Genomic DNA, 25,055 nt, shown 5'->3' on the forward strand with positions numbered 1-25,055 from the left:
TTCTACATTACAATTTGATTGAAAAATCTTGGAAACAGCTATTTTCTAGCAGTTTTTATACAAATACGATCAAACCAACAGCATTGATGGTCATCAACCTGAAACATTAAAATCAAAGCAAAATACTGCAGGTGCTGGATATCTGAAATACGAACAGAAAATGCTGAACAGTTAGTTATATTTCAAGTGATAGAGTCAACAGCAGGGAAACAGACCCTTTGGTTCAACTGCCAAACTAAACTAGTCCTACTTGCCTGTGTTTAGGGCGGATCCCTCTAAACTTTCCTATTATGTACCTTTCCAAATATATTTTAAATGTTGTTACTCTAACTGCATCTACCATTTCCTCTGACATTTCATTTCACATACGAACCACCCTCTGTATGAAAAAGTTGCCCCTTAGTTCCTTTTAAATCTTTCTCCTCACTATAAAAACATGCCCCATAAGTCATATTGAACATCACTGTTAGCTTGTTTTCTCTCTCCACAGATGCTGTCTGACTGGAGTCTCTCCAAACTTTATTTATTCTCATTTCTAAAACCTTTAGTTTAATTATTAATATTCATTCTGGATTTGCATAAGGAGGGAAGGATTAATGGATTAATGTTCAGATTTTCTGAACTGGAACTTTTACTAATGAAGGTTTGAAGGTTGCTGGCCACATGCACAGTGATATGTGGCTTAGAGATATAGACAGCTGCCCTGGAAGAGAGCATTACTGACTATCTTCTCCACATCTTGATTAGTATGTATAACAAATATCAAAGATTACGGCAAAAAGTCAAGAAGAAAGATAGCCAAATCCATAAGAATGCATCACAATACTGCAACATTATGCAGAATAATTTCAATCACAGAAAACAATTTATTGTAATCATGAAGTACAGAATCAAATAAGAAAAGGTGGAAGAAATGTAGTTTTTTTTCTTTCTGGAGGATAGTCAACTGGGTTGAATAATTAAGAACAACTTTCACTGGTTTTATGAAAGGTCTCTGTAGCCCACGTCCTCTTTTGACGTTTGGTATTAATTCAGATCAATAGAACAAACCCCCTCAAACAAGGATTACTGTGTTCACGAGTGGCACTAACCTTGAATGGAGAGCCATTTCTTTAGTTTCAAACACTTTGATTAACTGAAAAAGGAAAGTGGTTGAAGCAGAGAAGTATTTGACATAAGGAAAAAAGGATCAAAATATAACATTTAGTGTAAAAATGGTTTGCTATTGTGTTTTTATACTTAAAAAAAAAATGTCCTGTGGAAGTCTCTTAAAACCTAATAGAACAAATCTATTGGGACTGACTGTGCTGCAGCTAAAACCATTGGCATCAATGAGCAGATAATGCACGGATGAAAAGAAATGCTTTGACTATCACAAAATCAATCAATACAGTCCTCTGGCCATTTCATCTGACTTAGAAAGCTCCACTTCCCTCGTCTGGGAGCTTTGTATTGCTCCAGATTCAATCCTGGTACAGCAGATCGCCAGCCAATAAGTCCTTGGGTTGTCTGTGGAACAGGAGGTGATGTTCCCACCTGCAAAAAGACAGATCTGAAATACATCTGGAGTCTTGTGACAATATTAGACTTCATGCACAATAGAAATCAAGAACATGAGAGCTAACCCTGGGTAGGTTGCAACAAACATGGTGCTCAGGTTCTAAATATCACACTTCAGGAAGGATATGGATGCATTTAGTGACTGCATTATGTGCAGTTTAATTATGAGGAGAGAATATGCAAACTAGATGCGTTTTCTCCAGAATTTGGAAGGTTAGGGGGTGATTTATTTTTTTAATTCATTCACAGGATGTGGGAGTGGTGCTGGATAGGCCAGCATTTATTGTCCATCCCTAATTTCCCAGAGGGCAGTTAAGAGTCAAAAATCATTGTGGGTCTGGAGTCACATGTAGGCCAGACCAGGTAAGGATGGCAGTTTTCTTCCTAAAGGACATAAGTGAACCAGATCGGTTGTTCCAGTATTTGACAATGGATTCCTGGTCATTATTAGGCTCTTAATTCCAGATTTTTATTGAATTCAAATTTCACCATCTACCATGGTGGGATTCTAGCTAAGGTTCCCCAGAATGTTATCTGGGTCCCTCAATTAACAGTCAAGCAATAATACCACTAAATCATCGCTTTTGATCAAAGTCTTCAAAGACATTAACAGTAAAAGATAGGGGAGATAAAAGAAACTATTTCGATTGGTTAGGGAGTCTAGAACTAGGGTACATAGAGTATATAGAGAATTAGGGTCAGACCATTCAGAAGAGATGTTAGGAAGCACTTCCACATACAAACGGTGGTAGACGTTTGGAAATCTCTTCCACAAATGACAATAGGTGCAGGATCAGTTGTTAATTTTAAATCTGACATTAATATTGTTGTTTAGCAAAAATGTATCTATGGACATTGACCAAAGGCAAGTATATGGAGTACAGATCAGCCTTGATCTCACTGAATGGTGGAGCAGGCTCAAGGGAATGAATGGCCTACTCATGTTCTTATGTTCCTAAGAGTTGTAGACTCAATGGTCGGAATGGCCTTCTTCTGCACCATAACATTTCTGCATTGTTCTCACTACTGTCACAAAGTTGGTGTGTAAAAATGATAAAATTGTAAAATGGGCGAAAGCATTGCATCATCCTTGAAAAGATGGTGTTCTTCTCTGTGCTTAAAGTTAAAATGGATGTCTGAACAGCAGTTGAAGTGCAGGTGCACGAATTGAAGTATTGTGTCAAAATGCTGATCAGTTAGCAGGCCCAAGCAGCAGTTTTACCCAGACAACAGTTTAAATTCAGCCAATTAATTTAAAAAGGCACTTGGAGACTAAAGACCAATTAAATTTAAATCTGATGGTGTTGACAATGTTGGACCAATCAGGTTGTAAAGAAGCTAATATATCTGCATGGGTGTATAACAAAAGGGAAGTTAGACAGGGTGGTGAGAGCCGACTGCCATTTGAAGAGATAGGAAATCTCCACGTTCTCAGAAATAAAAAAAAATCTGTTCATAACGATAGGCATATTCATCAAACATTCCTGACACCAGAATTTGATAGAGAGGGGCATTCAGAACAAAAGAATTACAGAGAAAACATCCCTAACAGCAGAATCAGTGGAGCAGACAAAGAACATTCTGGAAGACATATTTTTGCTGCAATTTGGAGAGATTAAGTTTTAGCTTATTGTAAGTGGGATCTATTATCGAAACAGTACACCAATATAATTTAATTCAGTTAGGGAACAGGTTGTAGTTAGGGAGGAATTGTCTGGTTTGTTAGTAATTCTGTTAACTTGTTCACTGTTAGGGTTAAATAAATTGTTACCAGTTAATTATATAGTGAGTGAAAGGATTTCATTTCATTTCATTTAGCCACTCTCTTGTAACAGATTGAGGGGTGAGAGGTACCCCATGTCATACTTTTATCAGATTACAAAGCAATGTGCTCCTCTCTGGGTGTTTCAGTGTTAATTATCAGAGGCATGTCGACATCCCCTTCATAACATTACCTAAAGAAAATTAGACTTGCCATAGGTTCACTCGAATGATACTGGGGATGGCAGGACTTTCCTAGAAGAGATTGAACACAGACCCAGTCGAACCAGAATCAAAAAGTGCGGTGCTGGAAAAGCATAGCTGGTCAGGCAGCATCCGAGGTGCAGGAGAGTGATGTTCATCAGGATGAAGAACCTATGCTCAAAACATCGATTTTCCTGCTCCTCAGATGCCGCCTGACCAGCCGTGCTTTTCCAGCACCACACTGTTTGACTCTGATCTCTAGCATCTCAGTCCTCACTTTCTCTCTGGGTCTGTATTCACTAGAGTTCAGTGAAATCTGATTGAAGCATATAAACTTCTGACAGAACGGGACAGACTAGATGCAAGAAGGTTTCCCCAGGTTGATAAGTCTAGAACTGGGCACACAGTATCAAGATACAGGATTCATCATTTAGGACTGAGTTGAGGAAACACTTCTTCACGTAAAGGATAGTGAACCCACTGAACCTGTTTTGCGACTACAGAAGGCTGAGGAGGCCGTGCCACTGAATATATTTGAGAGAGAGAGAAATTTTTAGACCTTAAAGGTAAAGAGAGAAAGCCAGAGTTTGGGATTCAGCCAAAGGATCAGCCATTATTTTACTGAATGGTATATCACTCAAAAGGCTCCTAATTTCTATGTTTCTATGTGAAGATCCTGGAGAAGATGCGGAGGAGATTTACTAGCCTAATTCTAAGAATGCAGGACTTTAGCAATAAGGCCAGTGTTATTTTCCGTGGCAGATCTGATGGAGCTATTACAAGGTTATGAAAGGTTTAGATAAAGTGAACAGAAAAAAAACTTTTCCCATGAATTGATGGCACAAGGACTAAGAGTTATAGATTTAAAGTTGGACCAAGAGAATTAGCAGGTGTCCTTGTGCTTGCTGACTATGGTGTGGAGGAAACGATGATGTTCAATGATTCAAAAGAAAGTTGGATGGAACAAACTGAATAAATTTGCAGGACTCTGGCGGAATGGGACTGACTGGATTGCTGTACCGGACTGGACTGGCTGGGTCAAATGGCCTTCTTCTATGCTGTAATTACCTTCTATGTCTGTAACGTTGATTAGATTGAGAGATGTAGATGGATAGAAATAACAAATAATGTCAGAGAAATGCACAGATGATGTAAACAAATGAAATGGATAAAAATAGAGAAGTATCTGTACATATGGTATAACTATATGTACTTGGATCCACTTTGTGGGCGGCACGGTGGCGCAGTGGTTAGCACTGCTGCCTCACAGCGCCTGAGACCCGGGTTCAATTCCCGGCTCAGGCGACAGTCTGTGTGGAGTTTGCACATTCTCCCCGTGTCTGCGTGGGTTTCCTCCGGGTGCTCCGGTTTCCTCCCACAGTCCAAAAGATGTGCAGGTCAGGTGAATTGGCCATGCTAAATTGCCCGTAGTGTTAGGTGAAGGGGTAAATGTAGGGGAATGGGTGGGTTACGCTTCGGCGGGTCGGTGTGGACTTGTTGGGCCGAAGGGCCTGTTTCCACACTGTAAGTAATCTAATCTAATCTATAGAGAAAGAGTTACAAACGTACAATATGAGGCTTCAGAGCGATAAAAGGATGACAGCATGGAGTAATAAGGAGCAGGGAGTTGTTGTACTGTCAGGTTAGTAAGACGAGCTGGGTTTGGTGTATGGGGCTTGAAGCAAGATATGGCGTAGGTGGTAGGAATTTGGCTCGTTTGCTATTGGGTGCACTATGGATCGAGAATGACGATCCAAGTTCTTGAAGTAAAGCCACAGCATTAAATGTACATATGTAACTATTCACACACCCCTTTTTGTATTTCATAGCCAGATATTGTTTCGTGTTAAAGGAAATGCTCTTTTTATTTGTGACCTCAGAGTGGAGCTGGTATTCATTGGATGTAATCCATACCCCAGAGTTGGGAATATATCCTTACAGCGAAGCAGTGATGGGAAGGGTGCACTCTGCCAGCTCTGATCAATTCATGGGATTGAGGATGATTTAGCGGTTTGAGTCAGAAATTGGCTAGTTGTAAGTAAGAAGGTGCAAGGTGGTGGTTGATGGGAAATGTTCATCCTGGAGTTCAGTTACTAGGGGTGTACTGCAAGTATCTGCTTTGGGACCACTGTTGTTTGTCATTTTTATAAATGACCTGGATGAGGGCGTAGAAGGATGTGTTAGTAAATTTGCGGATGACACTAAGGTCAGTAGAGTTGTGGACAGTGAGGAAGGATATTGCGGGTTACAGTGGGACATAGCTAAGCTGCAGAGCTGGGCTGAGAGGTGACAAATGGAGTTTAATATGGAAACGTGTGAGGTGATTCACTTTGGAAGGAGTAACAGGAATGCAGAATACTGGGCTAATGGTAAGATTCTTGGTAATGTGAATGACCAGAGTTAAAAATGTGGTGCTGTAAAAACACAGCAGGCCAGGCAGCATCCGATGAGTAGGAGAATCAACATCTCGGGCATAAGCCCTTCTTCAGGAATGAGGCTAGTGTGCCAAGCGGGCTGAGATAAAAGGTAGGGGGGAGGGAATTTGGGGGAGGGGTGCTGGGAATATGATAGGTGGAAGGAGGTGAGGGTGTGGGTGATAGGCCAGAGTGGTGGGGGCGGAGAGGTCGGTGCTGAATCTGAGGGTTGGGACTGAGATAAGGGGAAATGAGGAAGCTGGAGAAATCTCCATTCAGCCTGTGTGGTTGGAGGGTTCCTAGAAGGAAGATGAGGCGCTCTTCCTCCAGGTGTCGTGTTGCCATGGTCTGGCGATGAAGGAGGCCAAGGACCTGCATGTCCTTGGCAGAGTGGGAGGGGGAGTTAAAGTGTTCAGCCACGGGACGGTTGGGTTAGTTGGTGTGGGTGTCCCAGGGGTGTTCTCTGAAACGTTCCGCAAGTAGGCAGGCGGCTTGTCTCCCCAATGTAGAGGAGACCACATCGGGTGCAGCGGATATAGTAAATATGTGTGGAGGTGCAGGTGAATTTGCGACGGATATAGAAGGAGAGGGAAATATATCCCTGGTGGTGGGGTCTGTCTGGAGGTGGCAGAAATGACGGAAGATGGGGAGACAGGCCGCCTACTTGCGGAACGTTTCAGAGAACACCCACACCAACCAACCCAACCGCCCCGTGGCTGAACATTAACTCCCCCTCCCACTCTGCCAATGACATGCAGGTCCTTGGCCTCCTCCATTGCCAGACCCTGGCCACATGACGCCTGGAGGAAGAGCGCCTCATCTTCTGCCTAGGAACCCTCCAACCACAAGGGATGAACTTATATTTCTCCAGCTTCCTCATTTCCACCACCCCCCCCCCCACCCACCTTATCTCAGTCCCAACCCTCAGATTCAGCACCGACCTCTTCACTTGAAATCTTCTTCCTGACCTCTCCAGCCTATCACTTCACCCTCACCTCCTTCCACCTATCGTATTCCCTCCCCCCTATCTTTTATCTCGGCCCGCTTGGCACACCAGCCTCTTCCTGAAGAAGGGCTTATACCCGAAACGTCGATTCTCCAGCTCCTTGGATGCTGCCTGGCCTGCTGTGTTTTTCCAGCACAACATTTTACAACTCTGGTACTCCAGCATCTGCAGTCCTCACTTTCTCCAATGCGAATAACCAGACAGATCTTGGTGTCCATGTGCATAGATCCCTGAACGTTGCCACCCAGATTAATAGGATTGTTAGGAAGGCATCCAGTGTGTTCGTTTTTATTGGTTGAGGGATTGGGTTTCGGAGCCATGAGGTCATGTTGCAGCTGGACAAAACACTGGTGTGATCACATTTGGAGTATTGTGTGCAGTTCTGGTCACCGCATTATAGGAAGGATGTGGAAGCATTGGAAAGAGTTTAAAGGAGATTTACCAAGATGTTGCCTAGTATGGAGGGAAGCTTTCATAGAGGAAAGGCTAAGGGACTTGAGGCTGTTTTCATTACAGAGGAGGTTGAGAGGTGACTTAATTGAGATATACAAGATGATCAGAGCATTAGATAGGGTGGACAGCGAGAGCTTTTTTCCTCAGATGGTGATGGCTAGCATAAGGGGGCATAGCTTTAAATAGAGGGGTGATAGATATATGGACAGATGTCAGAGTTATGTTCATTACTCAGAGTAGGAAGGGCATGAAATGCCCAGCATGCAACAGTCAGAAACTTGCCAACTTTAAGGGAAGTTAAATGGTCACTGGATAAATAAAAGGATGTTAATGGAATAGTGTCAGTTCGATGGGCTTCAGATTGGTTTCACAAGTCCATGCAATAGATGGTGACATCTTGCAAAATATCCAGATTACAGAAGAGGAAGTTCAAAGTTTGTGAGAAGATTTGTAGCTCGGGTGCTCACTGTTGTGGTTCTGTTCGCCGAGCTGGGAATTTGTGTTGCAGACATTTTGTCCCCTGTCTAGGTGACATCCTCAGTGCTTGGGAGCCTCCTGTCAAGCGCTTCTGTGATGTTCTGTGAAGAGGAAGTGCTGGATGTCTTGAAACAGTTAAAGGTGGATAAATCCCCACGACCTGATCAGGTGTACCCGAGAACTCTGTGGGAAGCTAGAGAAGTGATTGTTGGGCCTCTTGCTGAGATATTTGTATCAATAGTCACAGGTGAGGTGCTGGAAGACTGGAGGTTGGCAAATGCTGTTTAAGAAGGGTGGTAAAGACAAGCCAGGGAACTATAGGACGGTGAGCCTGACCTCAGTGGTGGGCAAGTTGTTGGAGGGAATCCTGAGTGACAGGATGTATGTGTTTTTGGAAAGGCAAGGACTGATTAGGGATAGTCAACATGGCTTTGTGCTTGGGAAATCATGTCTCACAAACTTGATTGATTTTTTGAAGAAGTAACAAAGAAGATTGATGAGGGCAGAGCAGTAGATGCAATCTATATGGACTTCAGTAAGGCGTTCGACAAGGTTCCCCATGGGAGACTGATTAGCAAAGTTAGATCTCATGAAATACAGGGAGAACTAGTCATTTGGATACAGAACTGGCTCAAAGGTAGAAGACAGAGGGTAGTGGTGGAGGGTTGTTTTTCAGACTGAAGACCTGTGACCAGTGGAGTGCCACAAGGATCGGTGCTGGGTCCTTTACTTTGTGTCATTTACATAAATGATTTAGATATGAGCATAAGAGGTACAGTTAGTAAGTTTGCAGATGACACCAAAATTGGAGGTGTAGTGGACAGCGAAGAGGGTTACCTCAGATTACAACAGGATCTGGACCAGATGGGCCAATGGGCTGAGAAGTGGCAGATGGTGTTTAATTCAGATAAATGCGAGGTGCTGCATTTTGGGAAAGCAAATCTTAGCAGGACTTATACACTTAATGGTAAGGTCCTAGGGAGTGTTGCTCAACAAAGAGACCTTGCAGTGCGGGTTCATAGCTCCTTGAAAGTGGAGTCACAGGTAGATAGGATAGTGAAGAAGGCGTTTGGTAGGCTTTCCTTTATTGGTCAGAGTATTGAGTACAGGAGTTGGGAGGTCATGTTGCGGCTGTACAGGACATTGGTTAGGCCACTGTTGGAATTGCATGCAATTCTGGTCTCCTTCCTATCGGAAAGATGTTGTGAAACTTGAAAGTGTTCAGAAAAGATTTACAAGGACGTTGCCAGGGTTGGAGGATTTGAGCTATAGGGAGAGGCTGAACAGGCTGGGGCTGTTTTCCCTGGAGCGTCGGAGGCTGAGAGGTGACCTTATAGAGGTTTACCAAATTATGAGGGGCATAGATAGGATAAATAGACAAAGTCTTTTCCCTGGGGCCGGGGAGTCCAGAACTAGAGGGCATAGGTTTAGGGTGAGAGGGGAAAGATATAAAAGAGACCTAAGAGGGTGATATGTGTATGGAATGAGCTGCCAGAGGATGTGGTGGAGCCTGGTACAATTGCAGCTTTTAAGAGGCGTTTGGATGGATGTATGAATAGGAAGGGTTTGGAGGAATATGAGCCGTGCGCTAGCAAGTGGGACTAGATTGGGTTGGGATATCTGGTTGGCATGGACAGGTTGGACCGAAGGGTCATTTCCATGCTGTGAATCTCTATGACTCTATAACAGAGGGCCGAAGGGCCTGTACTGCGCAGTGATGTTCTATGTACAGGATTGCCACCTGTACAACCCCATCGTCCTTAGTCCAGTTTTTATGATACTGATGTCTGCAAAGGGTGAGGAATCACAGATGATACAAACATTGCTGGAGTGGTAAATAATGGAGGAGGATAGCCTTAGATTACAAGGGGCCATAGACAGTTGGCCAGATGTACTGAACAGTGAAAATTGGATTTCAATCTGGAAAATAGAAAGTGATGCACTTGAACAGAACAAATAGACAAGGGAATACATGATGAACAGTATGATCTGGGAAGCCCAGGATTAGAGGGGCCTCAGTATGCATGTAGACCAGTCTTTTAAGTTATCAGGATATGTCAATAAAGTGATGAAGAAGGCATATGGGATACTTCTCTTTATCAGCTGAGGCACAGGGAGGTTATGCTGGAACTGTCTAATAGTTGATTAAGCCACAGCCAGAGTACTGTGTGCAGTTCTCAGAGAATGGGTGGGAATTTGGAACTCACTGCTTGTAAGGGTGGTAGAGACAGAAACACTCAACATTGAAGTGAAACACTTCTGACACCAAGCACGAAGGGCTATGGGCCAAGTGCTGAAAAGTGGGATTAGAATAGTTAGATGGTTGGTTTTGGATGATGAGGTGGTGATGGGCCAAAGTGTCTTTTTCTGTGCTATGACTCTGTAAGAGGGCAACATTGTACGAAACAGGCCCACACTGTACATAACAGATACACACTGGAGTGGAATCGGCAATTGCCTCTTTGCCCAGCTCCTGGAAACTGTAGCACTGTGGGTTAGACCTGCCTTCAGGTGGCCTTTTGGATCTACTGCAAAGTGCATGAATTTTTAGAATTTTAATGAGAAATGACTCTTAACAGAAGTGGGGTGAAGAAGCTGTAATCTGAATGACAAAGATACTGTCCATTGACATGACAGATCCCACCTGAACAAAAACTCATGATTGAACAAAAGGCATTTCAACCTGGATGTACTTGCTGATGGGAGATGCAGGTCGAACCTTCAGGTGATCTGGGGTATGCAGTCGACACTTATTTCTCAATTTCTCCTGTTCAGCCTCAATCTGAAAAGAAAGAAGTGTTCATTGGTGGTTAGGGACTTAAACTTTTAATTTGGAATTTAAAAAAAAATTGTGTCCTTAAAGTTAGGTCGTACGTATGAGGCTAGTTTCACCAGTTTTTTCTACATCGTTCTGGTTCCTTGGTGGATTTCAGTTCCTTCGCTATCCTGATCTAATGGGGCCTTCTCCAAGTCTGAACTCTGACATCATGTGACAGATTATTCATTCACAGAGGCATAATACAGCACAATGCAACACTAATGGCCATTCTTTTACACATTTCCAAACAGGACAATTACAGATCACTTTCCTGTTCCTGTGGAAACAGGGAGACTAACAGAGACATCCCTGCAAATCCCTGTCTCTGACAGAGCTGAACATCCTATGAATTCAGGAATCACATGACACCAAGTTATAGTCCAACAGATTTGTATGAAATCACAAGTTTTCGGAGCGCTGCTCCTTCATCGGGTGGGCAGCACTCTGAAAGCTTGTGATTTCAATTAAACCTATTGGACTATAACCTGATGTTGTGAGAGTTCTGACTTTGTCCATCCCAGCCCAACACCAGCACCTCCACATCATCCCATCAAAGCCCTTTCTAAGAGGAACAAAGAACAGAAAGAAAGTTGATGCCATTTCCAAGTGACAGAAAGCAGCTTTCTAAAGATGTGCCTATAAAGAGTATAACAAAGTTGCCTCACAACAGAGAAAGTGAGCTTATTTTCTTCAAGCACCCTCTCTCTTTCTATCATTCCCCCTGCAGCCTCCCAACCTCCCTCCTCAACCTTCCGTCACTCCCAGACAGAGAAGACAAGCTCCTGGCGCATGCCTCACACCCACTCCCAGTGCAACAGACGTTGTGCCTTCCCCACCCCTCCCAATGCAGGCTGCTCTCTGCCATAACAGACCACCTTCACCCACTCCTTCCAAGGTCTCGCGCCACATTCCCACTCCCAACTCTCCCAACCCAACAGCATAGACATCCACCCACCTCCTCCCTTTCTGGCCTTTAATCCTGCTCCAGATTGGGTCCCAGTCTTCTCCCTCTGAACGTTTCTCAGCAGCATTTCTCCTGATGATAATGTTATGATGCACAGGACACAGTGACATTATTGGAGTAAGCATTTCTTGCCAACGGTCATAGGTTCAAAGATCAAAACAAAAAGTCCATTGAGTCTACACCAGTCGAAAACAACTGCTTAACTATTCTAATCCCATTTTCCAGCACCTAGCCCACAGCCTTGAATGCCCTGGTATCACAAGTACACATCTAAATATTTTTTCAAATGTGAGAATTTCTGCCTCTACCACCCTTACAGGCTGAGTCCATATTCCCACCATCCTCTGGGTGAAAAAGTTTTTCCTCACATCGCAAAATTTTCCTTACCCTTAACTAAAATCAATGCCTCCAGTTATTGACCCCTCCAACAAGAGGAAAATTCCATAAACAATAAAATTCCCCAATACCTTTCCCTGTGGAACTGGACACAGGCTTTAGCCATCAAAACCCCCATTGACCATCACCCTACTTCCTGCCACTCAACCAACTGTGGATCCAATTTGCCAAATTCACTTGGATCCATCAGCTCTTACTTTCAAAATCAGTCTCCCATGCAGGTCCTTATCTAAATCTTTATAGGAAAGATGTGGATGCTTTGGAGAGGGTTCAGAGGAGGTTTACCAGGATGCTGCCTGGACTGGAGGGCTTATCTTATGAAGAGAGGTTGACTGAGCTCGGACTTTTTTTCATTGGGGAAAAGGAGGAGGAAAGGGGACCTAATTGAGGTATACAAAATAATGAGAGGCATAGATAGAGTCAATAGCCAGGGATTATTTCCCAGGGCAGAAATGACTAACAGGGGTCATAGTTTTAAGCTGGTTGGAGGAAAGTATAGAGGGGATGTCAGAGGTGGGTTCTTTACACAGAGAGTTGAGAGAGCATAGAATGTGTTGCCAGCAGCAGTTGTGGAAGCAAGGTCATTGGGGACATTTAAGAGACTGCTGGACATGCATATGGTCACAGAAATTTGAGGGTGCATACATGAGGATCAGTGGTCAGCACAACATCGTGGGCTGAAGGGCCTGTTCGGTTGCTGTACTGTTCTATGTTCTAAATCCTTGCTGAAGTAGACGACGTCAAATGCATTGCCCTCATCTACACACCTGGCCACCTCTGAAAGACTGAATCAAGTTGGTCAGATATGACCTTAACAAAGCCATGCTGCCTATTCTCGAATAATCCCAGCCTCTCCAAATGCAGATTAATTCTGTCTCTCAGAATTGTTTCCAACAGTTTCCCCAACACTGACTATAGAACAAAGAAATTTTACAGCCCAGGAAACATGCCCTTCGGCCCTCCAAGCCTGAGCTGATCCAAATCCATTGTCTAAACCTAATTCCTAAGCATCTGTATCCCTCTGCTCCCCACCTATTCATGCATCTGTCCAGATGCATCTACTATGCCTGCCTCTACTACCACTGCTGGCAAAGCATTCCAGGCACCTACCACCCTCTGTGTAGAGTACTTGCTGCGTATATCCCTCTTAAACTTTTCAACTCTCATGTGACCTCTCGTTATTGAATCCCTCACCCTGGGAAAAAAGCTTTTCTCTATCTAGCCTGTCTATACTCTTCATGATCTTGTAGACCCTCCATCAGGTCCCCCCTCAATTTCCTTTTTTCTGATGAAGACAATCCTAACCTACTTAACCTCTCTTCATAGTTTCCTGGTTTATCCATTCCCCCAGGCCCCCACCCCCCAACTTTTTGAAAAATTGTGACAGTCCACCAGTCCTGTGGCCAGATAGGAATTGAAAATTATTGCCAGCTATTTCCTCCATTGTCTCACTCAACAACCTAGGATACATTTCTTCTGGCCCTGAATATTTATCCACTTCTAAGCCTACCAGACCACTCAGAACCTTCTCTCTCTCTCTCTCTCTCTATGCTAATTTCTTTAACTATAACACAATCCTTCTCCCTGAGTTCTATACCCATATTATTCCTCTCACTGATGAACACCAACACAAAGTATTCATTTAAAACCCTGCCTACATCCTCTGGTTCCATGCACAAATTACCACTGAGGTCCTTCATGGGCCCTACTCTTTCCCTAGTTATCTTTTAACCTGCCATTATCCTTTCATGTCACTTTTTTGCTTTTCGAATTTTCTTTTCAAATTCCTTCTTGCACATGGTGTACTTTTCTAAGACTTCTGCTGTTTTGAACCCTCAGTATCTGCCATAAACCTCCCTTTTTCTCTTTAACCAATCCTGTATGTCACTTGTAATCCAGGCTTTACAGACTTTGTTAGACGCTTTTTCTTTATTGGAAGATGTGTCCTGTACTCTTGCTATTTCTTAAATGTGTCTCACTGCCCTGTCACAGATTTACCTAACAGTAAAACAAGGAAATGCGGATGCTAGTAATCTGAAACAAATGTTGGAAAAACTCAGCAGGTCTGGCAGCATCTGTAGAGAAAAAAAAAGTTAATATTTCGGGCCCAGTGAACGGTGATCCATTCTGATGAATGCTGAGGTTTGTGTTTTCATTTACCTAAAAGTGTCAGCTTCTAGACCACTTTGGCCAACTTATATCTGATCTTATTAAAATTAGCTTTCCCCCAGTTTAGATTAGGTTAGGTTTCCTACAGTATGGAAACAGTTCACATCTACCCTCCGAAGAGTAAAACACCCAGACCCATTCCCCTACCCTCTATTTGTCCCTGACTAATGCACCTAACACTATGGGCAATTTACCTGACCTGCACATCTTTGGGTTGTGGGAAGAAACTGGAGGAAACCCTATGCAGACATGGGGAGAACATGCAAACTCCACACAGATAGTCACCTGAGGCATGAATAGAATCTCAGGCCCACGATCACTGTTTGTAAAATGGGCCTCACACTTATAATTTAACCACTTGCTTGGTTTCATTACTTATAGTCAAGAAAGGATCAAGACAAAACTTGGAAAATTATAGGCCAATTAGCCTAACCTCGGTTGTTGGTAAAATTCTAGAATCCATCATTAGGGATGAGGTTTCTAAATTCTTAGAAGAGCAGAGTCTGATTAGAACAAGTCAACATGGATTTAGTAAGGGGAGGTCATGCCTGACAAACCTGTTGGAATTCTTTGAAGAGGTGACAAGTAGGTTAGACCAGGGAAACCCAGTGGGTATGGTCTATCTAGACTTCCAAAAGGCCTTTGATAAGGTGCCATACGGGAGGCTGCTGAGCAAGGTGAGGGCCCATGGTGTTCGAGGTTAGCTACTGGGATGGATTGAGGATTGGCTGTCTGACAGAAGGCAGAGAGTTGGGATAAAAGGTTCTTTTTTGGAATGGCAGCCAGTGACAAGCAGTATCCCACAGGGTTCAGTGTTAGGGCCACAGCTGTTCGCATTATATATTAATGATCTGGATGAATGGACTGGGGGCATTCTAGTGAAGTTTGCAGATGATACGAAGTTAGGTGGACAGGCAGGTAGTACTGAGGAAGTGGGGAGGCTACAGAAGGATCTAGACAGTTTGAGAGAGTGGTCCAGGAAATGGCTGATGGAATTCAACGTGAACAAATGCGAGGTCTTGCACTTTGGCAAAAAGAATAAAAGCATAGACTACTTTCTAAACGGTGAGAAAATTCGTAAAGCCAAAGTACAAAGGGATCTGGGAGTGCTAGTCGAGGATTCTCTAAAGGTCAACATGCAGGTTGAGTCCGTGATTAAGAAAGCGAATGCAAAATTGTCACTTATCTCAAGAGGGTTGGAATATAAAAGCACCGTTGTGCTACTGAGACTTTATAAAGCTCTGGTTAGGCTCCATTTGGAGTACTGTGTCCAGTTTTGGTCCCCACACCTCTGGAAGGACATGCTGGCACTGGAACGTGTCCAGCGGAGATTCACACAGATGATCCCTGGAATGGTTGGTCTAACATATGAGGAACGGCTGAGGATCCTGGGATTGTATTCATTGGAGTTTAGAAGATTAAGGGGAGACTTAATACAGACGTACAAGATAATACATGGCTTGGAAAGGGTGGACGCTAGGAAATTGTTTCCGTTAGGCGAGGAGACGAGGACCCGTGGACACAGCCTTAAAATTAGAGGGGGTCAATTCAGAACAGAAATGCGGAGACATTTTTTCAGCCAGAGAGTGGTGGGCCTGTGGAATTCATTGCCGCAGAGTGCAGTGGAGGCTGGGACGCTAAATGTCTTCAAGGCAGAGATTGATAAATTCTTGTTGTCTCGAGGAATTAAGGGCTACGGGGAGAATGCGGGTAAGTGGAGTTGAAATGCCCATCAGCCATGATTGAATGGCTCAATGGGCCGAATGGCCTTACTTCCACTCCTATGTCTAATGGTCTTATAGATTAGGGAATCTAATCTTAACAACAGATAATGAAACTGTGTGTATAGTGTACAAAGAGGTACAAGTCTGAGAGGGTGCACACACACACACACCCTCACTCAGACTTATACCGCAGCAACCCCCCCCCACCACCTCCCCAGCCCCCTTACACACACACACACACAAAGTTTGTAGGGTGAATTTGTACTTGCAGAATTAAATTTTATTTTGCTCAAAAACTGCATAAATCCATGCAAGATTCTGCAAATCCCGTTTTTTTTAGAAATAGAATCAGTCTGAACATTGGGATACAAACAGGTAGACTTTAACCTCACCTTCAATGCATTACCTGAGCTGACATGAGCTATTGTTAAAGTTCAATTCAGAATATAACTTTTTTAAAAGTTCTGGGATTTACATATGGAAGAACTGAAACCAATGTGGTCATTCTAAAAGATGAGAGACTTAAACAATCCAGGTCTTTTTCAGTATGTAATTCCTGTTGCATCGCACAGTAAACTTTTGCTATAAATTCTGTGTCTTGTGATCTTATACTCCACAACCACCTGATGAAGGAGTAGCGCTCTGAAAGCTAGTGCTTGCAAATATACCTGTTGGACTATAACCTGGTGTTGTGTGATTTTAACTTTCTGCATGTTCTCAACATCTTGACATCTTATTCATCTTAGATTCCAGAGACTGGGAACTACATTACCTGATCACGTTCAGTTATCAGAAATCCCCATCTGTTTACCCATTTTTTGGCTGAATCAGCCTCCAATAAGATTGCATTTGTCCTGAAACAAAATGGATTGAGATTTTCAGTCACTTCATTGCAAAATATAAAAAATCTTTAACTCTGTTTGGAAACGTATTTATTTCTTCCCTGTGTAACTCCCACTCTGCAATTATTTCATAGCTATGCTATATATTCCTACACTATTCTGCATACTTGTATCTTACACATCACTCTAGATTGTCATTCACACTCTGCAGTCATTCCCAATTTATGCTTGATTTCACACTTGGTTCCATATAGCCTACTTCGCACATTCATTCACCCAACGTACATCGTGGTCAAATCTATTACATCAGCAGTCCTAGCAGGATGAAATCAATGGGAATCAGGGATAAATGGTAAATAAGTTGGAGTCATGTCTGGCACAATGGAAAGTAATCGGAAGTCAATTACCTCAATCCCAGGACATCTCTGTAGTCATCCTCAACAGATATTTTCCAATGAATCTGTTCAGAGATGTTATTGCACACCTCTGAAGCAAGTAGGACTTGAATCCAGACCTCCTGGCCTGGAGGTAGGTACAGTAGGGTGGCTCAGTGGCTAGCACTGCTCCTCACAGCGCCAGGAGCCTGGGTTTGATTCCAGCCTCGGGCAGCTGTCTTTGTGGATTTTGCACATTCTCCCTGCGTCTGCGTGGGTTTCCTCCAAGTGCTCCTGCTTCCTTCCACAATCCAAAAGGTGTGCAGATTAGGTGGATTGGACATGCTAAATTGCCCATAATGTTCAGAGATGTGTAAGTTAAATGCATTAGTCAGAAGTAAATTTAGATTAATAGGGTAGGGGAATGGTTCTGGGTAGGTTACTCTTCAGAGGTCTGTGCAGACCTGTTGGGCCAAATGGCTGTTTCCGCACTGTAGGGATTCTATTTTTAAAAAGTACCACCGTACCACAAGAGCCCAGGTTCTCCAGGTAGTGGTCCTAGATCCAATTATCTTCAGCTGCTTCATTAATGATCTTCCTTCCACCATAAGTGGAGAGGTGGGGATGTTCATTGCACAATGTTCACAACAAATGGATACTGCTTAAGTGTCTGAGCAGAGTCAGAGTCATACAGCCCCTAAGTCACTTTAGTCCATCAAGTCATATAGAGTTGTACAGCATGGAAACAGACCCTTCGGTCCAACCTGTCCATGCCGGCCAGATATCCCAACCCAATCTAGTCCCACCTGCCAGCACCTGGCCCATATCCCTCCAAACCCTTCTTATTCATATACTCATCCAAATGCCTTTTAAATGTTGCACATGTACCAGCCTCCACCACTTCCTCTGGCAGCTCATTCCATACATGTACCACCCTCTGCGTGAAAAAGTTGCCCCTTAGATCTCCTTTATATCTTTCCCCTCTCGCCCTAAACCTATGTCCTCTAGTTCTAGACTCCCTGACCCCAGGGAAAAGACTTTGCCTATTTATTCTATCCATGCCCCTCATAATTTTGTAAACCTCTATAAGGTCACCCCTCAGCTTCCGACACTCCAAGGAAAACAGCCCCAGCCTGTTCAGCCTCTCCCCATAGCTCAAATCCTCCAATCCTGGCAACAACCTTGTAAATCTTTTCTGAACCCTTTTAAGTTTCACAACATCTTTCCGATAGGAAGGAGACCAGAATTGCACGCAATATTCCAACAGTGGCCTAATCAATGTCTTGTACAGCTGCAACATGACCTCCCAACTCCTGTACTCAATACTCTGACCCATAAAGGAAAGCATACTAAATGCTTTCTTCACTATCCTATCTACCTGCGATTCCATTTTCAAGGAGCTATGAACCTACACTCCAAGGTCTCTGTTCAGCAACACTCCCTAGGACCTTACCATTAAGTGTATAAGCCCTGCTAAGATTTGCTTTCCCAAAATGCAGCACCTCACATTTATCTGAATTAAACTCCATCTGCCACTTCTCAGCCCATTGGCCCATCTGGTCCAGATCCTGTTGTAATCGGAGGTAACCCTCTTCGCTGTCCACGACACCTCCAATTTTGGTGTCATCTGCAAACTCGCATCCAAATCATTTATGTAAATGACAAGTCCGAATAGAAAATGCCTTTGACACAGGAGGCTTCTAAATAAGAATCCACTGTGTTAAGGCAAGGCACTGGCATGGATAGAGGATTGGCTGACTGGCAGAAGGCATGGAGTGGGGGACAAAGGGGTCTTTTATAGGATGGCAGCCAGAAGACTAAGTTCTGCAAGGATTATTTGTCACAGAGGCATGGACATGGAAATGGAAATGATGTTTCCACTAGGAGATACTAGGTCCAGAGGGCACAGCCTCAGAGTGGTAGATTAATCGTTTAGAACAAAGCTGAGGAGGAATTACTTCAGACAGAGGGTGGTTAATCTGGAGAACGCGAAAGGGATCAAGGGTCACAGGGACAATGGAGGTTGAGAAACATGTCAGCCATGATCGAATGGTGGACCAGACCTGATAAACCAAATAGCCTAATTCTGCTCCTATTTTATGGTCTATGGACTTATCTAGAGAAATCCCACTTTCCAATACTTGGTTCATAGCCTTGAATGTTAAGAAGTTTCAAATCTTATCCACATACTTTTTAAATATGTTATCCACAAATGCAGCACTGCGCATGCACAGTGAATTGCATATGCTTTCGAAATGGGGCTCAGCAAATCGACTGAGTCAAACTCTACTGCCTGTGTGGGGAGTGGGTATGTTGTGGAACTCTGGTCAGGAGGATATGCTCTGAGTACGGACAGTGAAAAGTTAAACACTGTCTATAAATTGCAAAGAACCAGCATGCAATGGTCATGGGTTCCCAAGCTCCAATCTTTGGTGCCATTGATTAGTCCAAGGTAGGCTTCTACTCCATCTTGGATACCATACACACCAATATCGCTAAGGAAGATAAAATTATCCTCCTTGGAGATGTCAACGCCAGAGTTGAAAAGGAATCCCAACTCTAGAAAGAAACTATTAGAAAGGAAGGAGTCAGGGAACTGCAACATCAATGGGATTCTTCTGCTCATCAAATGTCTGGAACACCAGTTGGTCATCAGCAGCACACACTGTTCCACCAAAAAGATAATTTCACGACTTCATGGAAGCATTCATGATCAAAACACATGATCAGCTATATAATTCTTTGATCGCAAAGCCAAAAGGTTGTTCACTCGTTAGCAAAGTGATGACCAGTCCACCACCTTATCTACTCAACGTCTATCAAATTCCACCAGAAGCAGCTGAAGACAAAGAAACAGTTCAGAAAAAGGTTCAATGTTGGGCAGCTTCACAAGCAGAGAAGGCTAGTGAACTTCCAAAAACATCTTCACCAAAATTTCCAAAACGTTCATTTTAATGCTGCAGAGGAAATCTGGCAAGAGCTGAAAACAGCCACGATATCATGCTGTTATCGTGGAAACTCAAGACTGATTTGTTGAGAATGACAACATGCAAGATCTAAAATCGACAAGAAGAGGAAAACTATCTGTGCCTGTCAAAGCATCATCACCAGTAAGACAGAGGTAAACTCATCAAGCAGCAACAGTGGACTTACAAAGAAAGCCTCGGGAGATCAAGAACTGATCTGAGAAAGCAAAGGAGTTGCAACTCCTTGCTGACAAGCACAACCTTTCTTCAGTGTCACCAAGGCAAGATAAGGACATGCAAAGTAAGGAATGGCACCCTTTTGAGAGGCAGAGGAAACATGCCAAAGAACTCTTAAACCACAATAAAATCTTAGAAATCCTCAAACTCCCCAAAGATGATCTCACACTGCCATTTAGTATGGCAGAGGTTGAAGACAAGATTAGACACACGAATAATGGAGAAGCTGCAGGACTAGACAAGACTGGAGATTTTCAACTGTTTCAGAAAATTTGGAACGAAGAATAAATTCCTGACAATCTCAGGAATGCTGCCATCACCACCGTCTTCCAGAAAGGATATAAAGTGGACTGCGGGAACGACTGAGGAATGTCCCTACTCTCCATCACTAGGAAGACCATTGCCCGAATCCGCTTTGGCACCTTCTTGTTCCAGAAGAAATTCGTCCATGAAACTACAGATATGATTATCACTGCTGAATAGCTCCAAGAGAAATGCCAGGAACACCACTATCCATTCTACATAGTGCGGTCAGGTGACCCATGACTGCCAGTATTGTGACAGAAATATTGACATGCTCTCATAAGCATGGATAAAAACTGGAAATATGGAAGCCAAGTTTAAATCTAGCTGGATTCTCCAATTTGCAAACTGTACAGCTACAACAGACAATATTCATACAGCCTTGATTGAACAATCAACTTCCTGTCAAAATCAAACAGGCCTGGAACTGCCTAGCCAGGTGTTAATGGGTACATTGGAGGTAGAAATAATGAACCTACTTTGTTAGAAGAATGCTATGCGGACTTGGTGGCACCTCTTTCAGTAGAAGGCCAGAGGCACAGGGAAATAACAACATGCATTGACAGTTAAAAGGCTGAAGCCATGATTTGTGATCTTGAAATACTAAAGTATTCACCTCATTGGTGATTCTTGCCCCTGCACAATGCTAGTACTGCAAATAGGCCACAGAATCTTTGATAAGGACATGAACAGAGGGATAAAACAGGCAATCTGGGTGCCCAAACTGTCTGCCCTTTGCACATTCTTCAATGTTTCTCCAAAGAGCACTTTTAACAATCGGCTGAGCTACACGGCATCTTGAGCTCCTTGTACCCCACGACAAGTATCATCAGACTGAACAGATTCGGAAGACCGCTGTAGCGAGATTACCCATAGACCAGAACAAGCCATGATCAAGAGGGGAAGCCCAGATTGACAACTGCAGATCCTGAAACATCAGCCAACCTTCAAAGACAGAGGAACAGCATAGCCCAGCCATACTGAACTGGTATTACCAAGCTGTTTAACGAAGACTCCGGTGAAGAGATTGATAGAGTTTAATGAAAGATTGCTTTTTCTTGATAAAAGTGTTCAATAAAGTTGTATTAGACTTACTCCTTTGTCTATCTCACCGCATAGCATGCCTAAGCTAACCATAGCATGCCTAAAAGATAACTGCAAATCAGTCAAGACAGATAGACAGACAGACAGAATCAAGACTAGATTCTTCCACAACCCGCACCGACTGCGAAGTCCACTCCCAAAATGCAAATGAGCAATGTTTCAGCACTCCCTAGTTGGATATTCCCTGAACTTGGGTCATTTTGCTGTTATTGCTACTCTGTACATTCCCACTCTGCAAGGTTAATGCACAGTCACTCCTCCTAACAATGATACCAGCATGACAGAACTGTCAGAGCAACAATTCAGCAGCAGTACACTGCTCTGGTGACAGCTATCTGATAGTGGAATAGTCCCATTGTTTGACTTTACAGGAAATTTATGCCATTTTGCTCAATATACAGTGGATACAGACAGAGGCATTGAGACATTGGTTGAGCTGGGGGTTACCACTTGTTTTTTATCCTCATTGATGAAACCAGGATTACCCATCTGACACCAGGCTACTCATTCTACCCAGATTTATTGCTGTTAAACTAGGTTTATCCCTACTTATTCCAGAATTATCCCTGTCTACCTAGGTTTATTTCTGTCTCCCCAGGGTTACTCCAGTGGGCTCTTCTGTCTGAGGAATGTTTACACCTCCCTAACCCAGAGTCTAGATTAGAGTCCTTGTTTTTACCTCCCTAACCCAGTTTTACCCCTGTGGTTTACCACTCTGCAACGCTGGTTTATCTATATAGTTTACCCCTCACCAACCTGGACTTATCTCCTGTGGTTTACCCATCTCTAATCCAAATTTACAAACACTAACATGAGTTTGCTCCAGTGGTTTGCCCTTCTTTAATTCAAATTTACCACTCCAGTTTTCTCTTTATACAGTTTAACTCTGAGTTTCTCCTCTCTAACCCAAGTTCACTTGTGTGTTACCCCTGTAGATTTACCCCTCTCTAATCCAATTTACCTTCTGAGAGTTTATCCCTGTCTGATGCAGGTTTGCCTATGTGGGTTACCCCTGTTGGATTACCCTCCTTGAATCCATATTCAGCCCATGGGCTACAGCTCTCTCACCTGGGTTTCCACATCTATACTACAGGTTCACTCCTTGTGGGTTACTGCTATGGGTTTACTTTCATCTTCAATCTGAGACTACTTCCTCTTAACTTGGGTTGACCCCATTACAACTCAGGTTGTCTGCCTCTAACCACGGTTTGCCACTCTCTGATTTGCAACTGTGGGTTTATCTTCCTCTAATCAGGTATAATCCTCTCTAAACAAGGTTGGTGCCTGCGGGATACTTCTCTCTAAACCAGGTTTGCCCCCATGGATTATCCCTATGGGTCTACCTCTTGCTGAACTGCATTTGCCCCATGGATTATCCCTGTAGGTTTACACTTCTCTAACCCAGATTTGCCTCAATGGGTTACACCTTTTTAACCAGGGCTTGATCCTCTCTAACCCAGATTGCTCCTGTGGGTCACACTTCTCTAACCTGGGCTTGATGCTCTCTAACCCAGGTTTGTTACTGTGTACTACCCCCTCTAACCCCAATTTCTTCTCCCTAGCCCAGGTTACACATATGGGTTACTTCTGCAGGCTTATACCTGGGTTTGCCTCTATTGGTTAGCCCTGTGGGTTTACAAATTTTCAACTTGTGTTAACCCTTTCACAGGAGAAAGTGAGGACTGCTGTGCTTTTCCAACAGCCACACTCTTTTACCCCTCTCAAACTCAGGTCTGCCCCTCTGGCTTACCCCTCTCTAACACAGGTTTGTCCATTTCTAACCTGTTTGCCTCTCTCAAACCAGGTTTTCCCTTGTGGATTTGCCACTCTCCCTCCATGGTTACCCTCAAGATTCCCCTCCCCTACTTGCCTGGTTTCCCTCTATTTACCCTATTTGCTCCCTTGGGGTTACTCCTTATTTACCACATTGCATTTACTCCTGGCATTACACAATTTGTTTAACCTCTTTGTATTAACCCCTTGGGTTTACCATCACTGTATTTGCCTCACCTAGTTACCTCTGCATTTACTACATTGTTTTTACCCCAGTATGAATAACAACCCACCAGTATTTGCCCCACTGTAGTTACCCCCTATTTTTATCTCCTCTGTAACACACCATGTGCAGTTACCATCTATATGTACTTCCTCTATAATCATCTCTTAGTGTGATTATCCTATGTAATTAACCACTTGTGTATTTATCCAACATACCCTGTAAAATCTCCCTATGTAATTACCCCCGTTACTGTATTAACCTGCCGCATTTACCCCCGCTATCTTTACATGCCTTTATTCCCTGTATGTTTACGCCGTATCAATCCTTTGTTACTGTTGCATTAGCCCGCTATAAATTTGCCCGCTGTGCATTCACACCCTGTTTTAAATGCCCTAGATTTACCCCAATTTCTTTTACCACTGTCTGTCGGCCGCCACAAAATTGACATCACTCCCACGGCGGGCCATGTCCGCGCCTGCGGCTCGCGCTAAAGACGTTAAAAACCGCCCGTTGTCCGCGGCACGTGACCCCGCGCGCTTCTCCTAGCAACAGGACATGCCCCCTGCACCGCAGTTCAGCCCCACCCCACTCCACCCCATAATACACACTGCACTCCACTGACACTTACATCAACATAGAACTCCCATACTCACAGCACCAAACCCCAGCCCCTACATACACTGCACTTCACAGACACATGCATCAACATGTAACTCCCATACCCAGAACACCAAGCCCCCACCCCCTACACTCCATCAATTCTCATACCCACTGCACCAAACCGCAGCCCCAACCCCCTACACACACTGCACTCCACCAGTTCTCATACCCACAGTACCAAACCCCAGCCCCAACCCCCTACACACACTGCACTCCACCAACTCTCATACCCACTGCACCAAACCCCAGCCCCACCCCCTACACACACTGCACTCCACCAACTCACATACCCACTGCACCAAACCCCAGCCCCAACCCCCTACACACACTGCACCCCACCAACTCACATACCCACTGCACCAAACCCCAGCCCCAACCCCCTACACACATTGCTCTCCACTGACACATCAACATGTAACTCCCATACCCACAGCACCAAATCCCAGCCCCCAGCCCCAACTCACACCAGAATTCCCCGACACATATATCAACCTATAACTCTCACATCCACAACACCAAACCCCAGTCCCCACACCCTACACTCCACCGACACACATCAACATATAACTCCCATACCCACAGCACCAAACCCCAGCCCCCACCCCCCACACACATTGCACTCCA

At 43.8% G+C, this 25,055-nt stretch overlaps 1 protein-coding gene across 1 annotated transcript; it reads right to left on the reverse strand.

Annotated features, from left to right (window-relative positions):
- Nucleotides 1-843: 843 nt before the first annotated feature.
- Nucleotides 844-24,306, reverse strand: LOC140463120 (ciliary microtubule inner protein 1-like). Its single transcript, XM_072556850.1, has 4 exons — nt 24,189-24,306; nt 16,719-16,800; nt 10,559-10,657; nt 844-1,536 (listed from the first exon to the last, which is right to left on the reverse strand). The coding sequence occupies exons 1-4, from the start codon at nt 24,236-24,238 to the stop codon at nt 1,381-1,383; spliced, it is 387 nt and encodes a 128-aa protein (XP_072412951.1). The 5' UTR covers nt 24,239-24,306; the 3' UTR covers nt 844-1,380.
- Between the last annotated feature and the right edge of the window lie 749 nt (nt 24,307-25,055).

Source organism: Chiloscyllium punctatum, chromosome 37 (genome assembly GCF_047496795.1).
Source record: "Chiloscyllium punctatum isolate Juve2018m chromosome 37, sChiPun1.3, whole genome shotgun sequence".
Classification (NCBI taxonomy): Eukaryota; Metazoa; Chordata; class Chondrichthyes; order Orectolobiformes; family Hemiscylliidae; genus Chiloscyllium; species Chiloscyllium punctatum.